Source organism: Triturus cristatus, chromosome 4_1 (assembly GCF_964204655.1).
Source record: "Triturus cristatus chromosome 4_1, aTriCri1.1, whole genome shotgun sequence".
NCBI lineage: Eukaryota > Metazoa > Chordata > Amphibia > Caudata > Salamandridae > Triturus > Triturus cristatus.
Window position 1 is genome coordinate 277,654,984 of NC_140585.1, and position 26,555 is coordinate 277,681,538.

Below are 26,555 nucleotides of genomic sequence, written 5' to 3' on the forward strand. Positions count from 1 at the left end.
CAGCTTGCATACCCTTACAGTGATGCGCACATCTTTTACTTACAGCAGTGCTAGTTTTAACATTGTTGTGTGTTCACTGACTGTGGTGCACACACATAGGTGCTGTAAAGGTAGTGGCAGCGATAGATTGGATGCCTATGTGCGTTCCATAACGGTGATGTGCACATCTTCTCCATTACTTGATTAAGTCTCTTGACATCCTTGAGTGCTTGCTTACTGTCATAAACACAATCAACTCTTCTGTGTGTACACGGTCTATGATGCACACACATGTTCTTGAAAGGTAGTGCTATCTCAGAAGTCTGGGTGCGTCCTCTTTTGGGGATGTACACAACATCATTGTAAATTCAGCACTGAACTGGTTCAGAGATTATTTGCGTACATTTTGTGCGTTTACTTACTATGGGTATGCAGTTATTAATCCTGTGGTATCCACGCCTTTAATTCGAGAAGAAACTTTGGTATGTGTCTTCTTGGTGACTCTCAAACCCTTCAAGTGGCAGTCTTTCACTTTTGCTTTCTATATGGACATCACATTTTGTTTATTTTGCTCTCTTAACTGTTGTTTGCAAGTGCATTACTAAAGGGGGCAGAGTTTAATATTTGTGGTGCATTACTACAAGTGTATGCTTTTCATCAAGGTTCTTCCTGCTCTACATGTTGCAAGCAGTTGCATCCCCACCTGCATTTTTGGATGCGCCAGGAGAACCATCCGTCAGGTGCAGAGTGTGGTTTAATGCCCTTGAGACCTATCGGAAGGCTGTTGGGGCATCGAGATTCAGGGCTGAGAGAAATCTTTTTTTGCTTCTGCACTCCCTTAGCTTCGAGGGTAGGTGTGTGTTAAAGCATCTACTGGAGTTATTGCAGGATGATGTGTTATTTCTTGATGAATATGCAGAGGCGGTGAAGAAGCTCAAATTACGGGTGTGAGCAAGTTATCCTTCTTGCCCTTATCACTCCTGATGTGTTGCCTGGTGTTATTTTTAAAGGCAGCCCTGATTTACAGACTGTCTTTAAAAGTAAATTATATGAAAATTTGACTTTGGAAGTAAAGGTACTTCCAAAGTGGTAATCTACCTTATTCATACATATAAATCACACCCAAAGTCTCCCCTAGGTGTCCCAGGGGTAGGGTGCCATGTAACTATAAGCAGGGACATTATAAAATGTTTTATGTGCCCTGGAGAGGGAAAAACTACCAATTTCGTTTTTCTCCATTGTAGTGTTTTAGCTCCGTAGGCTCACATAGGGATACTGTAATACAGTGCAACTAATGATAGGAGAGAGCTAAAATAAGATTAAGGACTTAAAATATTCGTAATAATAAATCCAACAACTTGCCACTGTTGAATGTATCATAACTAATACAGAAAAAAAGTTACAGGAAAATGTTTGAGAGCCAAAATCCAGCAGCAGCCTCACCTGATTGGTCAGCCTTAACAGGATTAGCCAAAGATAGCCAAATGATGAGGTGATATGTGACAGAGGTAATCTGATGGGGGGGTGAGGGAGGGGGGTCTGCAGCTGCAGAGAACAAGCAAGGAAAGGGGCTGAGTAAATCAAACTGGGCTTCAAAGAGAGCAGGACAGTAAGAAATGCCAAATAGGCCTACCCGCCTCAGAAATGGAATTTGCAGGTCTGGAGGGGGAAGTGTTAATGGAAATGAGCCACACCAGTAGGTTGGTTTAGCCAGGTCTTACTCCAATGGAGAGGAATTCTCCAACTTGAATTTTAAAGTGCAGTGCTTTCTGCCCTACACTTGTCGTCCCAGAACACTGAATAAATATTTTAGAGCTGCACAGCAACTAATATCTGCTGCCAGAAACCACAAGGAGAAGGACTGCCCTGCTGGAACCCTGGTCTACACTCCAAAGGCTTGCACTCTGAAGGACTGCGCCTGCTGCACACTTGGAACCACAGCCCTCGGGACTTTGACTTGTTTCAAAAAGGATTATGGAGTGGACTCCTTGAAAGCAACAGGTTAACAGAGCTTCCCTGCACCATCTTTCTCAAAAACTCCCCAGCTCCGACTGCGTCCAGTGGACTTTTAAGGATTGGGCCAGTTGCATTGTGGAAATTGTAGTCCCAAACTTCCGAGGACCATCTCAGAGATTATAGACCTTTGGATCTGTGTTTTAGATATTGTGAACCCTCAAGAAGAATTTCAAGAAGAAGTTCCTGAAGTCTGGAGAAGATTGGAGCAACTTTTGGAAAAAAACTCCATAAGTGGACTGACTGGTCGACGAGAGTCAGGCCCCAACCTCGATTTCAGGTTTGTCCTGCTGAAAGCTCCAGCGCTAAAGACTTACAGGATTTCACTGAAAGCTCGCGCTGAGCCAAGCCGCCATCGTCGAATCGAATCCTGCCTGAAGGAGCCTTGCTCGACGATGAGAGAATATCCTCCAGAAATGTTTTCAAGTGTGAAGGTAAAATTAAGATTGAGCTTGTGGGGTGTATCGAAGATGTTATGGAGTTCAAAGGGAGAAAGATTTGAGGAAAAGTGTATGTGCTAGTCAAGGGTCTCAATATTCTTGGTTGGTTTCATCAAGGGTTGTTTGGGATGATTTTGAAGCCAGGTGCCAAAGAACAGATCCTTGTTGTTGAATGCGATGCGTTGGCTCCAAGATTGGAGCAAGACATTTCCATCTGTGTTTGGTGAGAATCTCTGCAAGATTCGAGGACTTAAACACAAAATCAAGATGAAGGAAGGGGCAGTGCCTCTAAGGCACAAGCTTAGAGAGGTACCTTTCAGTGTCAGGAAGATCTCGAAAAATAACTCAATGTTGTGAGAAGGGTATTATCGAACCGGCAAAAGACACACAATTGATGGACGGAATGGGAAGACCTGGCTTGGCAGTTCGGGCTGGACTGTTCCCATGAGGCACAGGGTCAAGACTGATTTGCATATGGCTGGGTTCAAACTGGAATGGCATGGTGAGCAAAAAACCGATGGATTTAGGCCCAGATCTCTGTACTGGGGTGAATGTATGACATTGTTCTGCATTCTGTCCATCAACTGTTGTTTTTGCTATTATCGAACCGGCTCAATCTTCACTGTGGTTTTCTCACTTAGTGGTGGAGTGCAAGAGGTGTGGTCAATTGAGAGTTTGTGTGGATCTTAGGTCATTACCTACAATTAATGATTTGTTTGCTCGCACAGCTGGTGTAACTGCATTTTCTAAACTTCACCTAGCCTCCGCCTATTATCAGGTGGAACTCCATCCATTTTGGAACCACCTGACTGCGTTTATTTCACCAACTGGCACTTTCCAGTATCGTCATATGCCATTTGGCTTGGCTTCAGTGGTCTTCGTCTTCCAGATGAACAACTTTCTCAAGGAAGTAGAAGGGGTCTTAGTCTTCCAAGATGATCTGTCAGTGTTCGCAGAGAATATTGTAGCCCACAATGCCATTCTACAAAGAGTGTTGGGAATTTTCAAAGAGCATGGAGTAGTGTTAAGAAATGAGAAGTACAAATGTTGATACAGAGAGGTAGAATATTTGGGGCATGTGGTCTCCAAGGGCAGCAATAGACTCAGACCGTGATTAGTGGAGTCCACTGTTGGTGCACCACCTCGATTTGACAATATGAGGGTCAAAGCTTTCCTTGGGCTGTGCAAGTTTCTCATTTCATCTCCGATTGTGTCTAGCGTGAGGCTCATTAGCAAGTTACTCAAAAAAGGTGTCAAGTTTGGGTGATGTACGGAATGTTCGAAAACTTTTTAGCAAATTAAATCTTTGCTTAGCCAAGTAAGCCTTGACTTGAGTCTGCCTTGTTACATCACAGTGGAAGGTAGCCAGATAGGGATAGGTTCTATTCTCACATAGAGGGATGGTGAAAGTGAACACACCGTAGCGTTTGCATTTAGAGTGCTGCGAGAGGCACTTTCAGTAATCTTTTTTAAAAAAAAGAAAAAAAATTGTTGGCCTGCTGGTGGGCTATCAAGAAATTCTGCACATGTGTGGGTAAGACGCTTCAAACTACACACTGACCACAAGCCTCTAGTCTATATTCTGGGTAGGAGTGGAAGTATGTGTTATACGCCAAGAATTTTAAGACATGTGGCCCACATTCCCAGAGGCAGGAACAGCAGAGCTGAGTTTCTTTCATGGTTTCTGTTCAAAGGAGATAATGAAAAGGGTCTGATTTGATGGATGAAGACTTTGAAGATTGCCTAGTGGCCTCCTTTGTTACAACCGTAGTGTAAGCTGTGTGATGAAATTTCCGTTGAGGATGGTCTTTTTCTAAGATCAGACAAGTTGATCTCACCACATTTTACCATAATTAGAAATGCCCTTGAGGGACAGCTGGTATCTTATCTCACGAAGCGTCACATTTGTGACTCCTTTTGGTGGCCAAGAATGGACACTGAAGTAGATGAGATGGTGGGAGAGTGTTTTATTTGCAGGCCAGCAGCCAAGAGTCTGAAGGTGGCTACCCTGCCACTCATGCTGATTGAATGTCCCTCAGGGGCATTGATCAAGACTGGAATCGATATTATGGGGCCTTATGATTCTTTGCCCGGTTGTGCCAGATTCAGTTGTGCCAGATTCATCATTGTGCTGGTGGATTATGGATCAAAATGGCCTCAGCTCAAGATGGTTAAAGAACCTAGTGCAGGCACAGTTGTTGAGTTTCTTAGAAAAATCTTTCTGAGAGAGGGATTTCCTTAATTCCTTGTTTCAGATAATGGGAAGCAATTTATCAATAAACAACTGCAAGTGTTCCTGAAGTCATGTGGGGTCAGACTCATGATGAGTTCCCTATACCGCCCTCAAACCAATGGTCTTTGGAGAACATGAACCGGGTGGTGGGGGAGTGCAACACTTGGGCCAATAGTGTAAATCATGATGTGGGGAAGTCTGTGCTTAGTATTTTGTGATTTAATAGAACTACACAACACTCTACCACCAAAGAGTCTCCCTTCGAACTGCTGAGGGGCAAGGAGACAAATTCCAGTTTCCATCCAGCATGGATGGTAAAATGGCTGAAGAGTGAGTCTGATATGGAACAGGTAATGGCCGTGGTGAAGAAGGATGTAAGCCTAACACAAGAAAAGCAAAATGCTGGTATGATCAAAAACAAAATGTTAAGCTGGTCACTGTGAAAGCTGAGGACATGGTTTGTATCAAGTCTTCTGTCCATATGTAAAAAGGGAAGAGGAAGTTCAGTAGTCCAGTTAAGGTGAAAACGATGTGTGGAAATGTCATTTCAGTTACTAAGGGGCACTCTTGGAATCTAGCCAAAATTGTTAATGTGGGAAAAGTGCCTGATGATTGTAAAGTAGTCCAGCACAATATTTGTGTTCCATCTGACAGTCTTGTAGAGGGACAGGAATGTGAACAGCCAAATGAAGTTCAGGATGACTCTGGAAAATCCCATGCCTTGCCTAGACGCTTAAGTTCTATAATAATAGTTAAACCAAGCCGGTTTCATACCTGAATGAATCTTTGTGTTTGTCGTGTGGGTGTTTGTCATGTGGTGTGAGTGTCTGTTTTGTTTGAGTTTTCTTTAGGTGTCATTGGGTGGTGTTGTGTGTCGTTTTGTGAGAAGGGAATATGTGAACTACTCAGCATGTTTCTGGAATTAGTTTTGATAGAGATTCTAGAATGGAATTTTATGATCCGGGTGGGTTTGGAATGTTCATGCTCAAAGGCCAAGTTTAACTGTAGTTGGCAGCTGTGGGCTCCTGCGTTCCGCCATCCGCTACTATGTAGCTCTATTGTAGCAATAAACTTACCTGCACACATCTGATGGATCCAGCTTGGTTACTACACAACTTAAATTTTGAATGGCTCTTTTTATGGTTTTGATGTAAACTGAAATAAAGATTTTATGATGAACCCCAAACAATCCTTGTCACACCGGATTCAGCAATTGAAATATAAAGCAGAAGCCTTCTGTCCATGATGTAATACATCAAAACTGGAAAAGACTTACTTGTCCGGTTATCTGCTGACTCCGAAAAGCTGATTTTCACCATCCTGGTGACTTCTAGGAGATGCCACACCTCCTCCACCTCCACCCACCAAGAGGAAGGAAATAAATGATGTCAGGGTGATCTCCTGTTCTTGATTAAATAAGGGCTCTATATTTGGACAAAACCTAGGGCCTACATGTAACATATACTTGACTTGAAAGAAGGGCTAGTAGATGTAGTTGCCAAGATTCTGAAGGTGCTCAGTGGCAAAAAGTTAACTAACATATCAGTCAATGGTTCAAGATGAGATTTCAGCAATGTGATACACAAAGAAAGTCCCAAGGGGAGAAGTGGATTTTTAGTGGGATAATGAAAACAAAATCTCTTTAAAATGCGATTACCTTTTTGATTTGTCATCTTAATGGCCACTGCTAGCCTTAATTGCTGGAAGCAGTTGGCTCAGTAACACAGAGGTTGGTGTAGGGCCTGATTGCATACATTGCCCAAAGCTCACAACATGTGGTTGAAAGGCTATGCACCACCAGTTCGGTGGGACAGTGCTCTGAGTAGAGCCTGGCCACACCAGAGGAACTGCCCCAAGAATGCACTGCTGAACACCATGCACAGTTGGTTGTGGGATACAGGGGCTAGTACAGGGCCTGCAACCAAGACTTGGTATACACATCCACGCTGGCTCGACAGGCAGGAGGCTAGATGCCAAGCCCTGCTGCCAAATACCACGCGCTGGCCAGGTCCTTTGCCAAACTCCTTGCTGTACACCTCTGAAAGCCTGTGTCACCGGTGTGAAAGGTGAAGGGCCAAGGCCCGTGTGCTCGATGCACGAAAGTTCAGACACATACACCCCTCTCATGAAACCAAAACTTGACTTTCCAAATGATTAGTTTAATAGCACAGAAGAAAAAGGTTCACCTTACCAAAATGGACAACAGAATTCCTTGTCCAACTACAGACTGCCCAGATGTTTTGGTCTCTGGGCAATAATGCTTCCTGAATGTATGATGGTTCTTCTATGTTGCTGCTCTGCAGATATCTGCCAGGAGCACCCCAGAACAGTGATGCTCACAATGAAGAACCAGTTACTTACCTTTGGTAATGCTCTTTTTAGTGGATGCTCTAACACCTTTAAAATATTCCCCAGGCAGCATAATGTATCCAGAAACTTTTCAGCAATGATCCTGTGTGCATCTACATGGCGGCGTCTGTCTATACCTTGACGTACCACCCCAGAAGTGATAGAGCAGAGCCATATGTAAGCCTCACCCCTGTGTACCGACATCAGATCCTTGTCTCTTTTGGCACCTTCAGACGGAGAGCGCAGACAACAGATAGTACAATGTGAAGCTTCCAACTTGGGACCTTTTAAATGTTAAAGAGAGGCCACTCCTCAGAACAGAGTATAGAAGGGCAGTGAGGCATTGGCCGTTAGATAGAATATCCACCAAAAAGAGCACTATAGAAGGTAAGTAATTTGTTCTTCTGATGGATACTTCTAACTGCCGATTCTTCACTTAAGAATAGATACCAATGCAGTACCTCCCAAGGTGGAGGAGTCTGTGGAGTGTACTCAAAACAAAACGTCTTGCATGACCGAACTGGCGAAATGTCCTTCCTGTTAAATCTGTCAGTCAATGCAGTGGTGCTTAGTGAATGTATACACCGACATCCATGTCCCAGTCTGACAGATGTCAAGGACAAAAGCAACAGATCTGGATTGACATCATCATTGTTATTTAGCTTACTTTGCCACCACAGTTCAGACCCAGCCGTATGCAAATCAGTCTTGACCCTGCTCCCCATGGAAACAGTCCCGAAATGCCTGGCCAGGTCCTCTGTGGACCGGAAACAAGCATCATGGGATCTGGTTTTGGGGTATCACCCCATATCAGGCAGGCTAGCTTGAATCCAGTGACAGTGAGCACGGGACCCATGTCTTGGCATACCCTTCCCGCTTAGGTGACAACGAGAACAAATGATGGTCAGAATGATGAACAAATCAAAAATTCAACCACAGTCACATGCAAAATATGTTTTGAGGTGACATATAGGCAACTCACGAACAGGGACCAATTTTGTCTCAAGTGAAGCAGAGAGAAGTAGGTAATTTAGCCTTACGGTCCACCAGATCAATAGGTGTAAAATGAGCGGTCACACTCGTCTTCCACCCCTTGTGTGACCAGGTCCTCTTGCAGCATGAGCTTGGCCTATCAACTAAGCAAAGTTAACTTTACATTCAGTGCAGAGGATGCAGTATTCATACCTCACGATAGAGACACTACAATCTGAAGTGTCTGTTGTCAGAAAGACTCATCTATATTTTTGAAGTTTGTCTCTCTGAAAGCAAAACTTACCACTATAATAAGAAAGTGTCATCCATGCTGGAAAGCAGGGTATTTAGCTTTTTTTCTAGTATAAATGAGTCCACTGCAGGAATACTTCTAGGACCAGTGGTCATGGAAGACAGGAGACTGAGGTGAACATAAGACTGACCAACACAGCCATCCAGTCTCTAGTATGGTGGGGCAAGAGAATCAACACATTATAGGGAGTTCCATTTCAGAAATCTTCTGATCCCATTCTCAACTGTTTGAAGTAGTCAAAGGAAGGCCAAAAACATCACACGGGAGGGAGCATGGCATAACGCCATCCAAGAGGGCAGCGTAATTGCTGAGGTTTACTCCCTAGATTAAATAAAACTGTTATATTGCAGATTTGCATGTAACCCAGCTATCGCTGGAAGGAGACGAGCTGTGAGCCTGTACTGATTCCCACAATGGATCTGAGATGCAGCTTTGGGTGCCTGAAGGTACGTGGGCGTGGGCTGCTGCCGTGGCCTAGCAAGGAGGCTGTGACAGGCCTGAGGTGCTGATATAATGAGACAAACCTGGTGATCAACTAGCTGAAGCGGAAAGGAGGAACTCTGAGCTAGAAGATAGCTCCCCGGATATTAAAAGCAATGTGGCAATGGATTGAAAAGGAAATGTTTAAGATTGCAACAAAGAATGAAACATTTGAATCCCGATCAAGCAGAAACAATATCTGCACAGTGGGCTCCCAGAATCAACCAACCTTGGATAACAAGAGACAGTTGTAGAAATAATACTCACGGTCCTGTTGGGCAAGTCCAACTTTTCTGAGATTTTGGTGGTCGAGTGAGCACATATAACGCTTGGCCACTGGCCACCCCTGGGACATCCAATCCAATATTTGCTAAACTGCTGTGATCATAATACTGCACTGAGACTAGTAAGAGAGAAGGTCGCCCGTCAACATTAGGTCTCTCAGACATCCTTTTTTCCAAGATTTTTTTCTGTAGCTGTACTGGGCATTTACGGCTTTAAAGATACTGCTGAGAGCTCAGGATTTCAAGTAAGCCATGCTGTGCCCTGTAAGACTGTGTACGCAGTATAAAGATGGCAAATGTATCTTTTGCAGCTCAAGAGAAGCAATTAAGTTTGTTATGACCATCAGAGCAGTGAATACAATAAGCTGATCAACAAGAGTTGGACACAGACCTTCCTTGATCTCTCCACTTCCGCATGGCTATGGCTAAGTATCAATTTAGCAGCAACTTTAGGATAAGGGACTCTATACACATGGCCTGTGCAAGATATAACAGAAGGCAAATTGCCTATGTACGATCAACTAAGTGTGGAGCATTGATATGGACTGCAATGGACTCTTCCTGTGCAAGGTGCATGGATACGAATATTGGGGGTGGGGGGGCTTGTAATTGTGTACTATTGCACTGAAAGTTGGGGTGATAATTGTGGGTGGAAGGTTAATAAAAGGGAAGTTATTCTGACACATATTTCGTATGGACTTGTATACTTTCTACTAAATCGCAAAGATGGCTGAGCTGTAGATAGCAGTCCATTTTACAGACACATAACGAGATGGAAGAATGAGGATGGTTGAAGCAAAAACATGAAATATCTGAGGCTTGGCCAACCTCAAAAAGCTACACTTGACTCTGGCGTAGCTTGAAAGGCAAAAACCTTGGGCGTGGCCGAGGCGAGGACCCAAGATTGGATACCTCGCCTGAGCTCCCAAGACGAGGCCTCCGACAGTGTCTGCTATTGAGCACTAAGTCGCCCTGCGGGAGGTGGCGGTAGCAGTGGGCAGTGAGATGGGCCAAGGCGGAGCAGGAAACTGACGCCTTTACCAAGGCAATCAAGCTCGCACTCGTGAGTTCCTGCCTACAAAGATTTCAAGATGACTGTGGCATGGCAGCAGCAGTTGCCGCACCTAAAGACCAAGCTTGAACGCGCTAGCCTGGCCCCTCTCCCAAATTTAGGTTACGGCTGTGGGCCTGACTGATCAGATGCCCTGGCGGCATGGGACTGCCGGTGCTCCTAACTCGTAATGCTACAGCGCTTTGGCGGAAGCAACAGTGAGCATTATTGGAGAGCGCTCTGCTCTGTGAGAGTGGACATATCCTCCTAACTCATCTAGATCTGGAAAGAGGTCCCCACTATTTACCATTTCAGTCTCTTTCAGCTGCTGGATGCTGGGGTCGCTGCTGGTGGGAGTTACATAGCTTTCTCCCGGCATAAGCCCCGAGGGCCTCCTCAATCAAAGACATGCTGACCACCACCAAACCTGGCGGATGGGCTGAATCAACAGTAGATGCCTCATGGAGGGGAAAGTATTTCCACAGTGAACCTCTCTTTCCCAGCCACAAAATCCCTTTTACTGGAAATGAAAAAGGATATAGCAGCCATGAACACAAATTTCACCAAGTATCTCATGGAGCTTCATCAATCAGTGCCAGGTGCCGCAGCTCACCTGGACTTGGAGGCGGCAGTAGCGCAGCAGGACCTTGTGCAGGACGATCTAGCTAGGAGGCTCACGGCATAAGAAACCCATAAGGAAACCCTGTTTGGGCCTTGGAGGATTACGAAAATCAATCCCGCCGCAATAATATTTGGATTAGAGGGTTGTGCGCCACCATTCCGTATGGTGAACTTGAAAATGATGTGAAAGCCTTGTTCACCCATATCCTCTAGAAAACCTCAAAGATCTCACGCTGTAACGCACACACCAAGTTTTCTCCATTTATCAGCAGCTGAACCATCTGGCCCTCAATGTACTGACCGGGATCCATTTCTTTTCAGGACAAAGAAGAAATACTGAAAGCAGCCAGGAAGGTAGACTCCATAATTTTTAGGGGCAATACCATCAATGTCTTCCAAGAGATATTGGCCCAAAACCTGCCTAAACAACACAAGTTTAAAGATGTGCTGACACACCTTTGAGAATAGAAAATCCTCTAACAATGGGTATTTCTGATGCGGCTGATCTTCACTGTTGACAACAAGCAGATTACTGCACGGATACCGAATAGACCTAGAGAATTAGTGGATAGGGAAATCTATCTGGGCACGGATGTCAGGGCATGTAGATTTGGGAGTGGTGCCCCAGATTCCTCGCAGGATTGGCTTGTTAAGCTCAACCCTGCTTTTTCGATGACGAGATCTCCCTGGCCTGCCAGCACTCCTGGCTGGGCAACCAAAGGTGAGACTTTTCCCCTGCTCCAGCCAGTCCGATGCACTTTCCAGAGTATCAAAGAAGTGAGATTTACCTTCATGAAACTCTTTCACTTGTGCAAGGAACAGTAGTATGTAGTACAGCTGCATGGTTTTCAGTTCTCAAGAAATTATCATCTTTGTTGTTGGCCCTTCAAGGTGTTGTCTGGAAAGTCCATGATTTTCCTTGCACCAAGTATCAGAGTATCTTTCTTGCCTGTAGTTCACTAGATTATGTCACAGTACATACAGTTGAGGGGATTAAGAGTGGCTCGGGAGGTACAGGGGGCAGGAGAAGGCCTTTGCACCAGCAAGTGGTGGGCTCGCTCGACTGCATATCATTGTGACATGTCCTCTGCCGGCTACCAGGATCTTGATTATGTTGCGAGGAATTGGGTAGGCTGAGGTCCCGCTGCACATCCAGCACCTGTATTTTGTGCCGGGAACAGTGCTTCACATACTCTGCCCTTTTTTCCAGTTCTTGGGTGACTTCAGGGAATTAAGTGACTCTGCCCTGGAGGGTATGTATTTATTTTCCACCTTGTATAACCAGCCTTTCATGCCCATTATTCAGCCTACTTTGCTTCTTAGGTCATGGCGAAGAAGGGACAGGTTAATGCTCACTTTTCCTATCTTTTCCTTTACTTAACCTGGTTTGAAAATCAACTCGGGAATCCAAGTCCCCTAGATGCTACTCTTGAATACTTTTAATTTTTACCTTATTAATTTTTATAATTCCGTCAATGCACAGAATAAGGAAGAAGATACTGATACTCTTTTCCATTTTCATCTATTAACTTTATTTCGGCCTCTGGGGCCATAGAAGTGCAGACAATAAAGCGGATATTATACACTTGTAATTAAAAAGAGGAGCAACTGCCAAACATCATCTTGTACAATAATCATCCCACGAATGAGAGGAAAAAACACACAATACACGAGTACAGCGGGGATGTGAAATGATACATAATACTATCATATACCTGTTAAAAACAGAGTAAAATCAGCCTTCCTAAGATGAAACGCAGTCTAAAATGTTTACAAGGATAAAAATATAGGACTACGATGCAGAACCCAGAGCGTGGATACAGACTTGCTCAACCTATGCGAGTTCATACATTTGTTCTTCCCCATGTGATCTACTTTAAGGAGGCCTGCCGAGTGTGCCACATACAGTTTAAAGATCGTGATACAGCAAAGACAATTGGCGGGTGAGTGCTGTACTTTAAAAGTCTGTAAGCCTCTATGCAGCGCACAAAGCCTAAATTCTTACATAGTTGGATTAACCAACGCTTGCGCGCCAGCCATTAAACAGGACAGAGGAGCAGGACAAGTAGTTCAGACTCCTTATATTTACATGCAGGACATTCACCCGTTTGGTCTCTCACCCATTTACTAGTATGCGCTAATAATGGAAGGGTCCCCAATCTGAATTGCACATACAATTTCCTGGCCAATGGGGGTTGAATAAAATCCCCCCAAAAATTCCTTGCTGTATACATCTTTTACCAGTAGAAATTCTGCTGTTAAACGACCATGTGAGGCACTTTCTCGAATAGACGCTAGATTGGCTGTTCTATAGCAGTTGACTAGCTCCAACCTAGAGATCATGGCACGTGATGTCTCAGTTGTTCTCCAGATGTCCGGCATGCCTAACTTGAAGGCAAGGTCCCTTATGTGACACAGCCATGTAATTTTCTTGGTGGTACAAATGGATAAGAGCTCGGTTAGCTCGGCCCTATAGACAGATAGCTCTGGGGTCACCCACATCCTCCGCCAGAAGCGGGCGATTTCTTCATCAAGGGGCCTTATACCCAGGTCCATGCGAAGGGGTGTGCTACGGGGTAGACCTATAAGCTGACGCATGAAGTTATTCTCCACCTTCATCAGATTAGTAGTAGGGCAATGCCCCCACAACTCCACCCCATATAGTGTGGCACCCCTTGCTTGTGCTTTATAAATTTCCACCACAGGGGCAGCTGGTTTAAACACTGAGGTTCTGTACAATTTCATTATACCGCCCACTGTCTGGATTAGCCTGAGCCTTGCTTTGTCCAACTGTGGACCCCATTCAAAATGCTCTGACAGGGTAACTCCCAGATAATCAAATATCTTGACTCTTTCCAAAGGAATGCCGTGTAAAGAAGGGTTTGGACGGGTCGTAGACCATATATTTTGTTTTGACTAGGTTGATCTCCTGCCCTCGTAGCTTGCAGAAATTTGTGAAACCATCTTGAATGCGCTGGATACCCATTGGTGATTTTGAAAGTAACAGGGTATCATCTGCAATCATCAGCGCAGGGACCTTCCCAGAAGCTAGCTTGGGGGCATCGTTGTCCTCAATTTTTTAGGTCTCGCCTGAGCCAGCGCATGCGCTGCTCTGCAAGACATTTAGTAGGTGGGTTTTGAAAGTGCTACCCACATTTTTGTGTTGGCTACAAGCTTGAGTGCACGATGGCGTGCACGCGCACAGCTGCTCCCCGCACTCCCCCCTCCCTTCTCGCCCAGCCATCTGCCTTTCCTGCGCCAGCCTTCAGCACCATCTCTGCCCCTCCCCCGCTGCTGCACGCGCATCCCTAGCTTTCTTTAGTGCGTCATCGCGATCACTTTCGCCTTCAGAGTGATCGCGATCACTTTCGCTTTTACGGCCGCGTGGCGTTACTTTTACTGCTGCGTGGCCAATGCTTGTTTGCACTCTTGCATCCTTTTCTCTGTCTCTTTATTTCCTCTGTTTGTTTTGTCCCTTCCTTCTCCCTCTTTGCCTCTCATTCTTGCTCCAATTCGCTGTAACCCTTTTTTTGCTCTCCTGCTTTTTTTTGTTGCTGTTTCTGCTTCTGCATATTCTCTCATTTCTTTCTCACTTTTACCTCTTTTAGTTATGCATCCGGTTTCCTCTTGTTTCCTCTTTCACTCTCACTTGCCTCAGTCTCGTTTTGCCTGTTCCCCCATTCCACTCTTTTTTCCCTCACATTCTCCTACATCCAATTCCTGCCTCCCGTACCTGCCCTATTCTCCTGCCCCCAAACATCAAGCTGACCAGTCCCGGCCACCGTATCTCCTTCCTCATCCTCCAGATCTTTATGGTGGCTGCACCGCAGACACCTAGCTGGCGTGCCAAACCCGCCCACTCAGCAGATGCGCCCCTCTCACTCAAAGCAGACGCCTCTCCCCTCACTGTGCCAGGGCCTCCTCCACTCGGATGTTTGGAGCCTTGACCTGCTCCCCCTGCCTCTTCTCCTGCAGCTCGCCCTCATTTCGCCTAAGCGCACTACCAGTGCATGGAACCCTGCCCCCTCACCACACACCCCAGTCCCATCTCCCTCAGCCTCGGCCGCTCGCTCCTCATCATGAGGGAATCACGTGCCACGCTCCAGTGATGTGTAAAAGAACAATATTAGGACAGGAATGCAAGCATTTAAACCACTGCAATGTTTATCATAACATCAAAACTTCTTAAACATGATCCCTTTCTCCACCCCAGCATTCTCACACCATCTTGCTTCACTCATTCTTTTCACCTTTCTCCCAATAACCTCCTTCGATTCCCAGACTCTTTCTCACTTCTTTTTCTCAGTCATCCTCCAATGAAGCCTCCTTCGCCTGTGCCTCCTACTTCCCCCCCAAAGGGGTGGATCCGCCCACATCTGACTCTCCACCCCTCCAACTACCTCCACCCAGAACAAACATTGGCATAGCCAATAGGTCTCACCTTTGGGACCTTATAAGTATTTAGTGATGCAGCACAATGCGCATGCGCTGGGTCAGGCGAGACCTAAATGTTCAGGGGCGCAGACTCATAACTGTTGGGGTATTATGGCAGTTAGAGGGGGTTTTGAATAAGTTGGTCACAGTGTTAGGGTTTTTAAAATTGATAACTACAGACTCACCGGGGTCGCTTTTTCTGTGATTTCCCACCCACCCTTCTCTTCGAACCATTATAATCTCCCCTGCTCTGGCATAGTCAAAATACTTATATCTTGCAAGCCAGAACAGGCACTTATTTCTCAGCTCGAGTTGAGTTTCCTTGATGTTGGGTTCGATGGGCGAGACACCTGTCAAAATGGCTACATACGGGGAGCAAGCAGGAGGGAGATTTATGTTGGGCAGATTTGAACTTAGACAAGCATTCCTGCCCTCACTGTATTCTTGTACTGGATGTCTGCTCGCTTTTCTATTGGTGTCTAGGGCTTGGGGGCTAGGTGAGTCTCGATGTGTTGGTCAAGGTGACCTGTTAGCTCTATTCTCAAGGCCAACGCTCCTATCTCTCTGATGCCTGTGGACACTCTGGTTCCCTATCTCATGGCTAGTCGAGGGACCCTTGTGTGCATGCCCCTCCAACCCCAGCGGAGGTATTAAACCCACGCTGTCCGCCTGGCAATCTGCGTCAATCCCTCTTGTGGGCTTGCAGGTGGAGTGGTTAAGTAGGTTGGTAGATCTAGCCTCCCCTGCTGCTAGTGCTTTCGCCAAATTATCTAGACGACTAACAAGGGGTACCAGTTCTTCTTTAATGGTGGCCCTCAAGTTGTTCTGCAAATCTACCATTAGATTCAGGGCCCACGACGGATAGGTCTTGGCTATACTGGCTGGTAACAGTCAGCCCGCACTGTGTTCTCACTCTTCACCCCACCCCCCATGCTAACTAGGTTACCCTCGCGAAGATTCTTTGTTTAGGTCCAACCTCAGAAGTTTGTTTGCGCTTTCCGTTCTTAGGGATACTAGTACTGTTTCTACTCTTGCACAACGCTTTCTTGTGAGTTACTACCACAGGAGATGGCGGAGGGTAAATATCTAGCTGGGTTTGAGACGTGTTTGGCTGCGTATTCAGATTAAATGGGGGAATAAACAAATCGGGGGTGAGTGATAACCACCTTTCTGTTAGCTCTATTTCGGAGTCCACCACCCCTATTGCCCTCTGCAACATTTTGTCTATTGATGTTGGGGGAAGTGAGGGGGTATTTGCTTTTTTGGCTCGAGCTGGGCCTACCCTCCTCCCCATTTTGTTGCCTAGTGACACTTTAGCTACCTGTCTCACTCCACACTAGATTACAGCGTCACTTGTCTATCGTATAGTACCTAAGGTCCGCTAATAACTGGGAGGGAAGCAAAGAGTTATGAGCTAAGACGAGATACTAGCCACCTTGTGATCACCCCCACTATAACACAACCAACCCGTTTTGTGATTGATAAGAGTGTCTCTACAGTCTGCAAATCCTTGGAATTCCGCAGGTCGCGGGCCGTCTATGGTGATAGTTTCTCGGTGGAATGAGCTGGGTGCTGTAACGGTGAAGAGGGGCAGATAGGATGTTAAAAGTCTTACCTGCTGGTGCTTCTAGGACATCGATCACAACAGCCGGGGGGGGTACTTGGAGAGCACTGACAAAAGGATAAGGCTGAGATGGAGGGGCGTCCATTACCCACTTAGTTTCTATTATTCGTACTAATATTGATTTATTCAATGACGGTTTGCTGACTCTCAACCATTCGCCCCTTTCTTATTATGGAGGCCTCCTCTAAGCCTAAGAATTTCATTAAGTCAACTCTTTTAAGCCCAGTTCTAAACTACTGCATGAAGAGCACCACTTTTGTAGGTGACTGCTGAGACTCCCGCTAGCATGTTTGCACAGGAGGAGCTGGCGCTTCCACATCTCTAGGATTATATCAAGCATTATATCAAGCTTGCCCACTCTTCCTGCGGAAATGAGCAAATTCATTTTAATCGTATGGTTATCACTGACTGCCTGGAGTGGGACATTGGCCTTAAAATTCAATGGTTAATATACATTAAGGATATAACAGAATCCCTGGATAGACCAGAACTGTTTACATCTTCACACTTGATTGTTAAGGGAGATGCAGTAAGGGTACAAAATGTTATATTTATGTTCTTCTGTAGAAGGAACCGAGAAGATGAACTCAAAAGTCCCACTTTCAGAGACTAGGTCAGGACTCAAACCTGTGGTAGCGTGGAACCTTATTTAGATTTTGTGAAAGATATGCGGGAAAGGTCTTTGTAAACCAATGCACAGTTATGTAATCTTAGGAGTAACATGTCCTTTCTCCTCAGCCAATATGATTCAGTGTCTATTTTATCCTGCCCTCGTCATGAAGTCTCCGTCCAAAATCTGGAGTACTTTATCTTTTCCTGTAAACATTATGCGTCTCTTATATGTAAGAGTGTAATGCAGGTTCTTAAAAGACACGGTTTTTATCAGCACAAACCTTGACTTTACTTTCTTCGGATGGTGACTAGGTCCTTGGTGTGTTTTTCTGATGGAAGTTTTTTAAAAGTGTTATTCATTTGCACAACTCAATTAACTTTTAAAAGTTGTTAATTTCTTTTATTCTTTTTAATATGTTATGCATTGCTTTTTGTTTGTGTTTTAATGATGGTCTTGAAATAATCAAATAAAACTCATTGACTGATTGATTGATACTGTGAGCATCTGAGACTTGTGCTTAAATCATCTACTTGTTTCCTGTTCTGAGGGAGGAGAAAATAGGTCTTAAACAACACAGTGGTTTAAGCTAATTTAACTATAACTGGGTGAGAAAGTGAAATAAAATATTCAGATAGGCTGTTGAAAAGAATTATTACTGGAAAGAGTTTAGATGAAAGAAAATTATTACAGAAAAGCACTTTTGCTTTCTGAAAGTGTGTCAGGATATGCTAGCATTTATGAATGCTACTGTTGATGTTACTATTATTGTATAGAAAGAGAGCTCCTTACATCAGAAATGTAAATAACAATATAGAGATATCCGAAAATCTTGAAGAGTAATGTTTTGAAAGGTAAAGCTGAAGCACTGGGATAATTAACATGTAGATGAAGGCCGTAGATTTTCTTAATGGCCAAGAAAATCAGCCAGTTCTCTTTTGATTTGTCCCTCATTCTTGTGCGTTCCTAGAAGGAACCAGGCATAGTTTTGAAGTTAAAATGAACCTTAAATACTGTTTGAATAAGACTCTGGTCAGGGAAGGATTGATCGTTAGTAAATTAGATATCTGCATAGGGTAGTAGAGCCAGATGTGCACATATCTGTAAATGCACATGTGAATTCCACTGAGAATGTGTCCTGCTTTGTCATTAGAACTCCTTAGGTGCATTCAAATTTGGTACTTTCACTATCACCACCAAATTACGCTAGGATGGAGCGTCTTCACGACCCTATCACACCATAATTAAAACTAATCCAGCAAATCCCTGGATCTCATACACAGGGATATGGTTTGTGTGTTCTTAATGACTGAGAAACATATGAGAGGGCTGTGACAACATTTTGGAGCAAATGATTAATAATGAGAGGCATAAAAACCGCTGTGTGTTGGCACTTGCCTACAGTTCCAATCTGACAATGTATCCAGTTTGCGAGTGGTATGCCTGACAGGGACAGACACTGACATCAGACACCCTGCAGATCAGCAACTTGAGCAGCAGCAAGGAGTGGGTAAAGGTCCATATGCGCCTAGTGCACGTAAAACTTGGCCTGATACCACACTTGTCATTGCTGTGAATTGTGTGCCATCTATTAGTAGTTCTGTTATTTTATGGTCAGATATTGTATTCAAAATAGCTCAAAACAAGCCCCAAACTAGCTTAAACAAGGTGAAGGATTTCAGTGTGCAGAAATCTAGCCGAAAGACAGATACTCACTTTGTCTCTGCTTTGCGGGAAGTCCTCTTCCACATGATAGGGGGGCCAACTTGGTACTGCCGGCTGTATATGCCCTGTCCTGCCGATGGGAAGCTCTGTGATCTGAGCTCCTAGTCTGCTTGCAATTCCCACTTGAGTGAGGTGCTGGATCTGAGCTGGACCTTTGAAGAAAGAAAAAATAAGCACATGAAGTACAACTTCAACCTAGCTTCCATGTTTAAGCGGAGGAGTGTGAGATGAACAGCTTCGGGAGGTTGCAAACATGGTCTCATTTACCCTTTTTTAATGTGCTTATTCACTTTTTGCAAAATGAAGTAACAATACAGCAGGGGAAGGGAAAAGGGCTTAGACAGTGCAAGCATATCAAGTCTTTTAAATCACAGCAAATTAATGGGCGAAGAAATTTCCCACTTGGAAGGCAACTTGGTGTACATTAAAGCACAGACCCATTGGCATACAGTACAACAGAATCAGTAGAAGACTAATAACAGTGCATACGTATGCAGGTCATCCCCAGGGAAACAAACAAAAACTAGAGTATGCGATTGTGGTCGCACAGCAAATTACGTTATTGCAATGAGTGCTCTAGGGCTACATGCCTCCACATTGGACCCAGTTTCCATCAGTGAAGTGAGAAAAGTTATAAAGGGAGGCCAAATATCTTTGGGTCGTGAGAGACCTGGCACCTCCCAGTATGCCTCGGCTGTTCCCGACAGTATCTGTTTCCTGCAGTCAGCACTTGAGGTGGGGAGAGGGCATCTATCCCAATGCAGAACTACTCTTTGCTTAACCAGGAGCAGAAGCATTGCAGTAAATTGGAGAATCCCAGACAAACTGTGCTCCACAACTGAGGCTGGTGCTCCACAACTGAGTTGCCTTGGTACTACTTTTCATCATTCTCTCCAAAATTTTGATACTCTTTCTCGGAACTGCACACATGTTTATGGTTTCACTGATAGAGAGAGGAGAGGTGCTGGATCGGTAATCCTCTAATCTACTCTACATTTGTCGGGTGCACAATACATCCTGTGCATGAATCAAATGTGCAAGAGTGAGTCTATAATTTGGCAAGAGAGCATTTGTCGGAGAACAGCAGAAACGCCACAGTTCCACAGTCAAGGAAGGCACTAGATCTGCCTCCCAGGCAGACTTAGCTAGCGGGGTATGTACAGGGGTCTTCTCCTGCATTGTTGCATATAGACAAGTGTTTAATTTATGAGGAGATGGATTCATTATCAGTGCATCCAATACAGGGAGTGTTGGTGGGGCCTTCTGGAAGGTTTTTAGGGTTTGGAAGGCAGCTGCGCGCCTTTGATACATGAAAACATCAAGGGGTGTGTGGTACGTTGTGCTATAAGTAATTGCTCTTCTGTGTGGTGTTCATAAAATGTCCGAACCTTTTCAGAAGACCATGGGGCATGAGAGGCTACTGGGCCCAACCGTAAAGGTTGAGACCTTTACTCTTGATATCCAGGAGCCCGACTTACTATGAATGCTGAGCAACTGGGCCAAGTTCCACCTCTGCACTTGACACTCAGTGGAAGCTGTAGATGGGCAGTCATAGGCTCCCTCGGATGTGGGGAGTGTAGATAGAGGTTAGGGAACACAACTCATAGCACAAAATGAACTCAGCAATGTCAATAAATAAATGTCCAGTCAAATACTTATTTTTATGTGAAAAAGAAGTAATGTTTTTCTAACTCTATGCATTCAAGGAAGAATACAACATTCATAAGCAACAAAACAATGCCCTTGAGGTCGGGGCTCTAGACTATCTAGCAAACCTCTGTCCTACCCTCTTTCTTACAATGTGGTTGGGATTACTGCCCATTCACTGGTGGCCGTATCCAGGGAATGCTCGCATCCTGGGAAAGCCACCTTTACCAAACTCATCACCAACTTAGTCCCTCGGCTCACCATCGACTCCAGAGTCTAAATTCGTCCTTGGTAACCTCAAATTTCACCTGGAAGACCAAAACGAACGCTGCTCCACAGCACTCCTCAAAAGATTGAGCTACAATGGACTCACTCAGCTTGTCCCAGAACCTACAAACACTGCAGGACACACACTGGACCCCATCTTTACCACAAGCAACAGCATCAAATAGACCTAGACCAGACTACTCACATGGACCATCCACTTCCAAATCAGTGCAACACCCCTACCAGGTTAAGCATTCCAAGCCATAACCTGGGCAAAAATCACAAAAGCAGACTGTCTCAACACCCTCCTCATGGATCAACCTAGCACCACAGACAACCGAGACAAGGAAATCAACAACTGGATCAAGGTCTGTGTGAACTGCCTTGCACCCATCAAACCCAACCAGCATAGTAGATCAGACTAGCAGGCCAGCTGGTACACAGAAGACCTACAAGACACCAAACGACACTGGAAACAGCAAGAAAGGAAATGGAAAGCCAGCCACGACACCAACGACAGAACTACCTACAAGGCTGCACTCCGATACTATCACCAGCAAATATGAGACCAAGAAACAAAATACTAGTGGACAGCATTGAAGAAAGCTCAAACAACTGCAAGGAGATCATCTTGATGGTCAAGGATTTTACCTTGCCCTCAGCCATTGTCACAAAAATCGCTGCCTCCCAACAACTGTGCAACAACCTATGCAACTACTTCCACAGCAAAATCACAAACATCTACAGCAACTTCGCACACCAACCCAGCCCCAGAGAACTCATTGCAAACCTGCCCCCCACCAACCAAGAAGGCCACCTGGCCAAATGGACAACCCTCACCAGAAACGATACAGCGGCAATCATGCGGATCATCCACACATGGGCCCCAACAGACCCATGGCCTGATCACATCGACAACATGGGAACATCACCATTCAGCACCATCCTTACCCAGAAAACCTCCATCACATCCGTCTAGTGCAGGATTCAGCAAGAACCACAGCACCGAAACAGCACTCATCACGGCCACCAATGACATTCAAATAATCCTGGAACAAGGAGAAACAGCACTCTCATCCTGCTCTACCTCTCTGCTGCCTTTGACACTGTCTCCCATAACACCCTCATCAGAAGTCTCCACGAGATTGGCATACAAGGATCTGCTCTCAAATGGATCTGTCCCTTCCTCACGGGAAGAACCCAAAAGGTCAAGCTGCCATCTTTACCATCAGAGACCAAGAAACCGATTTGCGGAGTCCCACAGAGATCGTCCCTCAGTCCCACCCTCTTCAACATATACATGACGCCGCTCGCAAACATCATCACAAGACATCACCGCCATCTCCTACACTGATGACACCAAACTCATCCTGACCCTGACGGACAAGACAACCACTACCAGAACCAACTTAACCAACTGCATGACCATGGTAGCAGAGTGGATGCGAACCAACTGCCTGCAGCTCAACTCTGACAAGACGAAAGTACAGGTCTTCACCAATAAGACATCCCAATAGGACACCACCTGGTGACTGACGGAGCTAGGACCAACACTCCCACACCATGCAAGAAATCTAAGGATCATCCTAGACAAGCTAAGCATGATGGTGACTGCTCAAGTCATTGCAGTGTGCACCTCCAGTTTCCACATCCTATGCATGCTGCGAAAAGTCTTCAAATGGTTACCTCAAACACCAGATGCATCATCACGAAAGCACTTATCACTAGCAGACTGGACTACATCAGAACTCTACACCGGAATATCCAAACAATTGCTGAACAGACTCCAGACCATCCAGAACACAGCTGCAAAACTCATACTTGACCTCCCACAATGCACCCACATCACACCACACCTCCGGAAGCTTCACTGGCTCCCCATTCACAGGCGCAGCCAATTCAAACTGCTCACACACATATACAAAGCCCTAAACAACAACACAGGAACAGAATACCTGAACAGCCACATGCACTTTCACCAACCCACCAGACATCTACCTCGCACACATTCCCAGGATCCACAAAAGCAAAACTGGCGGTCGCTCCATTCTCCTACATAGCACCCAAGACATTGAATGACCTCCTTCAACACATAAGGACCTCCTCCTCACTTTTTGAGTTCCACAAGGAGCTGAAGACCTGGTTCTACGTATCAGCAACTTGGGAAAAACAAATCGACACCTGCCAAGCAGGTAATTAGTGTGCTATACAAATCAACATAACATACCATAGTAGGCCTTACTCAAGTGGCACTGTTGACTCCTAGGAAATAGTTAAAAGTGTCAATGGTGCCGTAGCACTGTGAGGAGTGAGTACAACAGGGCCCAACAGGCCCGATTCAAGTCTTACCCACTTCAGCAGCATGGAAGCGTTCCGTGTTTCAGTGGGTGCCCCCAACACAGGCACTCAAAATGTTTCTACCATGTTCAGTGGAGTCTGGCTGCTCGCGGGACATGCAGCATGACCCGGTAGGCGCAGGCTCTCTCACGAGGGGCGCAGCTGGCCTCAACATCGATTGGAGGTTTTCAGACTTCCGTTGACCCAGTAAGTTCAGCTTCTCCCACTCTGGGGTAGGAGATTGATCTTCTTTCTCCCGAACATGTCCTAGTGACAGACAGAAGTCCTCTCAGTGTCCTCCACAGTCCATGGGGTCGGTCAGGGGGCAGGTCTCAGTGCTCAATTTGGACCTGAAAGTAGCAGCTTCAGTTTTTTCAGGTGACCGCCTGAACTTGGCAATACTCTGTACCAGCAGCCCCTCCTGGCATAAGGGTGTGCCGAAGTACCTGCTGACATTCTCTCTTCTGCAATGACCGATACATTCATTAACATTAATCAACCTATATATCTGCCCATTAGAGGAAATTGTGGAAAGGTACAACATCAAAATTGTGTCATATGCGAATGATACGCAGCTCATTGTCACCCTATCCCAGGATGTAGATGCCGCTGTGGCCCAGTTCTCTCTATGTCTGGAAGAACTAGCCTCCTGAATGACAAACAATTGTCTTAAATTGAATAGTAACAAAACAGAGGTATGATAGTTGGCCAAGCACCTATCTGGTCATCAGCTTGGTGGCCTGAGGTCTTGGGCTAAACCCCCTACCCCTGAATCTAAAACCAAAAACTTGGGTGTCTGGTTTGATCCCAAACTTTAGTTTGAGAATCAAATAAATAGTGTAGCTAGACAATGCGTTGGGACTCTTAAAATCCTGAGGAAGACCCTAGACCTACTGCCAACAGTAGCCAGGAAAACCGCTGTACATGCTCTAGTAACCTCTCAAATAGATTACTGTAGCATACTTTACATTGGGGCCACCAAGGGTAGTCTGAAAAAACCCCAGACACAAAATGTGGCAGCCCATTTAGTTTTAAATCACTCCAGAAGGACACCCATTTCAAATGCTTTGACTACTCTATACTGGCTTCCAGTGGAGAACAGAATCATTTACAGGGCCATGTGTTACTGTCCCAAAATCCTGAAGGACAAAGGCCCTAGATATCTACGCTCCATGGTAATACCTTACACACCTTCACTTAACTTAAGATCCGCTAGGGCTAATCAGTAAGGGTGCTTCGAGTGCAGAGGGCCAGGCTGAGGGCGCGGTCTATCAGCCATCGGGCAGCCAAGACTTGGAATTCCTTGCTGTCGTATTTGAGAGCAGAACCAGAGGAAAGGGCCTTTCACAAATGACTCAAAACTTGGCTCTTCAGGTCATCAGATGTTAATGTCTAGAGGTCTGCTCCCCCCTGTTTCCTTATTTACGGTTAGATCTTGGAGCTCTGAACTCCCTGTATTTCTCCCGTATTGCTGTGAGGTTAGATCTTTAGCGCAGGAACACACCAGTTGGTGTAACCATGCACTTAATATGTGTTTTAATTATTATTATTTATTACACCGTGGCGGCCTTTTTGGGCATACAAGGTCACCACTAATTCTCACATAAGTCTCATTGCTTTGTCAGCTCAGTCACTTCTACGGTGACCACCCATTCGCATATGGTGTCACTGCAACAAGGCAATACGGGTTTGGAGTTCCTCGCACAGCACTCTATGCACGGCTTTGTCCACGGCAGCCCTCTACTGGGTTACGGGGAAGAGGAGCGGCACCGTTTCACTCCTGCACATGGACAAAGATCTGATAAGTGCACAGCTGTCTCCTCACACCAAAAGTCTTCTTAGTAGTGCTCCCCACAGGACCTCGCTCTCTCCACCCACGCCCTCGTCACCAGCCGCTTGGACTACGGAAACACTCTGTACGCCGGCATCACCACCAAACTGCAGAGAAAACTTCAACGAATCCAGAACGCGGCCGCACGACTCATCCTGAACATACCTCGCCACCACCACATCTCCGGACACCTGATGAAACTCCACTGGCTTCCAGTCAACAAGAGGATCACCTTCAGACTCCTCACCCACGCACACAAAGCCCTGCACAATCTCGGACCAAAACTCATCAACAACCGAGTCTCCTTCTATACTCCCCCTCGCACCCTACGCTCAACCGGACAAGCCCTGGCTGTCGTACCTCGCATCCGCAAAACCACCGCCGGAGGCAAGTCCTTCTCCTACCTAGCAGCGAAGACCTGGAACTCTCTTCCCAGCCACCTTCGCGCCACACAGGACCACCTCTCCTTCAGAAGGCAGCTCAAGACCTGGCTCTTCGAGCACTGACCCCCCTCCCCCCACCCCAGCGCCTTGAGACCCTCACGGGTGAGTAGCGTGCTTTATAAATGCAAATGATTGATTGATTGACTCTTCCTCACAGGGCACCCTGGTCTTTGCTAGCAAGCAGGCGTTGGTGCTCTAGGCTCCAGGGCAGGTGGTTTTGATTTTCCTGGGTGATGTTCCCCAGTCCTGATCACAGGCAGAAGTCTTGCAGAGCATCCCCTCCACACACAGCCGTCTGGCTGCTAGGCAGATGACCAATTTTGGGGTCTCAATCTCCCTTGCTTAAAGTCTATTTCCAGACACAAAATGTGATTTAGGGTCATGTCTTTGAAGTTTTTTATTGAGGCTCTGCGCTTTTGAAGTGTACACTTTTCTCTCTCTTTCTCTTGAAAGGCTGTCTGTCATAGCAGAAGGCTCCCAGCACTACTCTTTATGATTGCCTTATCAGTCCCATCTCCTTTCTGAGATGTGTCCAGGTCCCTTCCTTGTGATCTATCAATGAATAAAAGAGAACACCCTTATGAAATGTACACGAGGAGTCTCTCACTCACTTTCTCCCATATGTCTCACTCAGCTCACAAGAATGCAGCAATACATAAATTAGTCTGGGGGGATTCCTTTCGTCCTCTGTATTCACCGGACAGGCCTAGGCGTCCCAAAATGGAACCCATGGTCCTCCATGTGATGTACCATTGCAGGCACACTTGCATTCAGCGTACATACACAGCACACATACTGTCCAGTACTGTCACTTCCATGTATAGTGCCACCCTAACATACATCCAGCACACACAATCACACTGCGCACTGCTCAGTACTGTACCCTTTCTGTATTTTACCAT

General features: G+C 45.7%; 1 protein-coding gene across 3 annotated transcripts in view; it reads right to left on the reverse strand.

Annotated features, from left to right (window-relative positions):
• Positions 1–26,555, reverse strand: part of KIAA1549 (KIAA1549 ortholog) — a 746,373-nt gene that overhangs the window by 16,593 nt on the left and 703,225 nt on the right. For all 3 annotated transcript variants that reach the window (XM_085652039.1, XM_085652040.1, XM_085652037.1), the window contains one exon: positions 19,120–19,280. In XM_085652039.1, the coding sequence (XP_085508165.1) occupies positions 19,120–19,280 (161 nt within the window). The remainder of the gene's footprint in view (positions 1–19,119; positions 19,281–26,555) is intronic.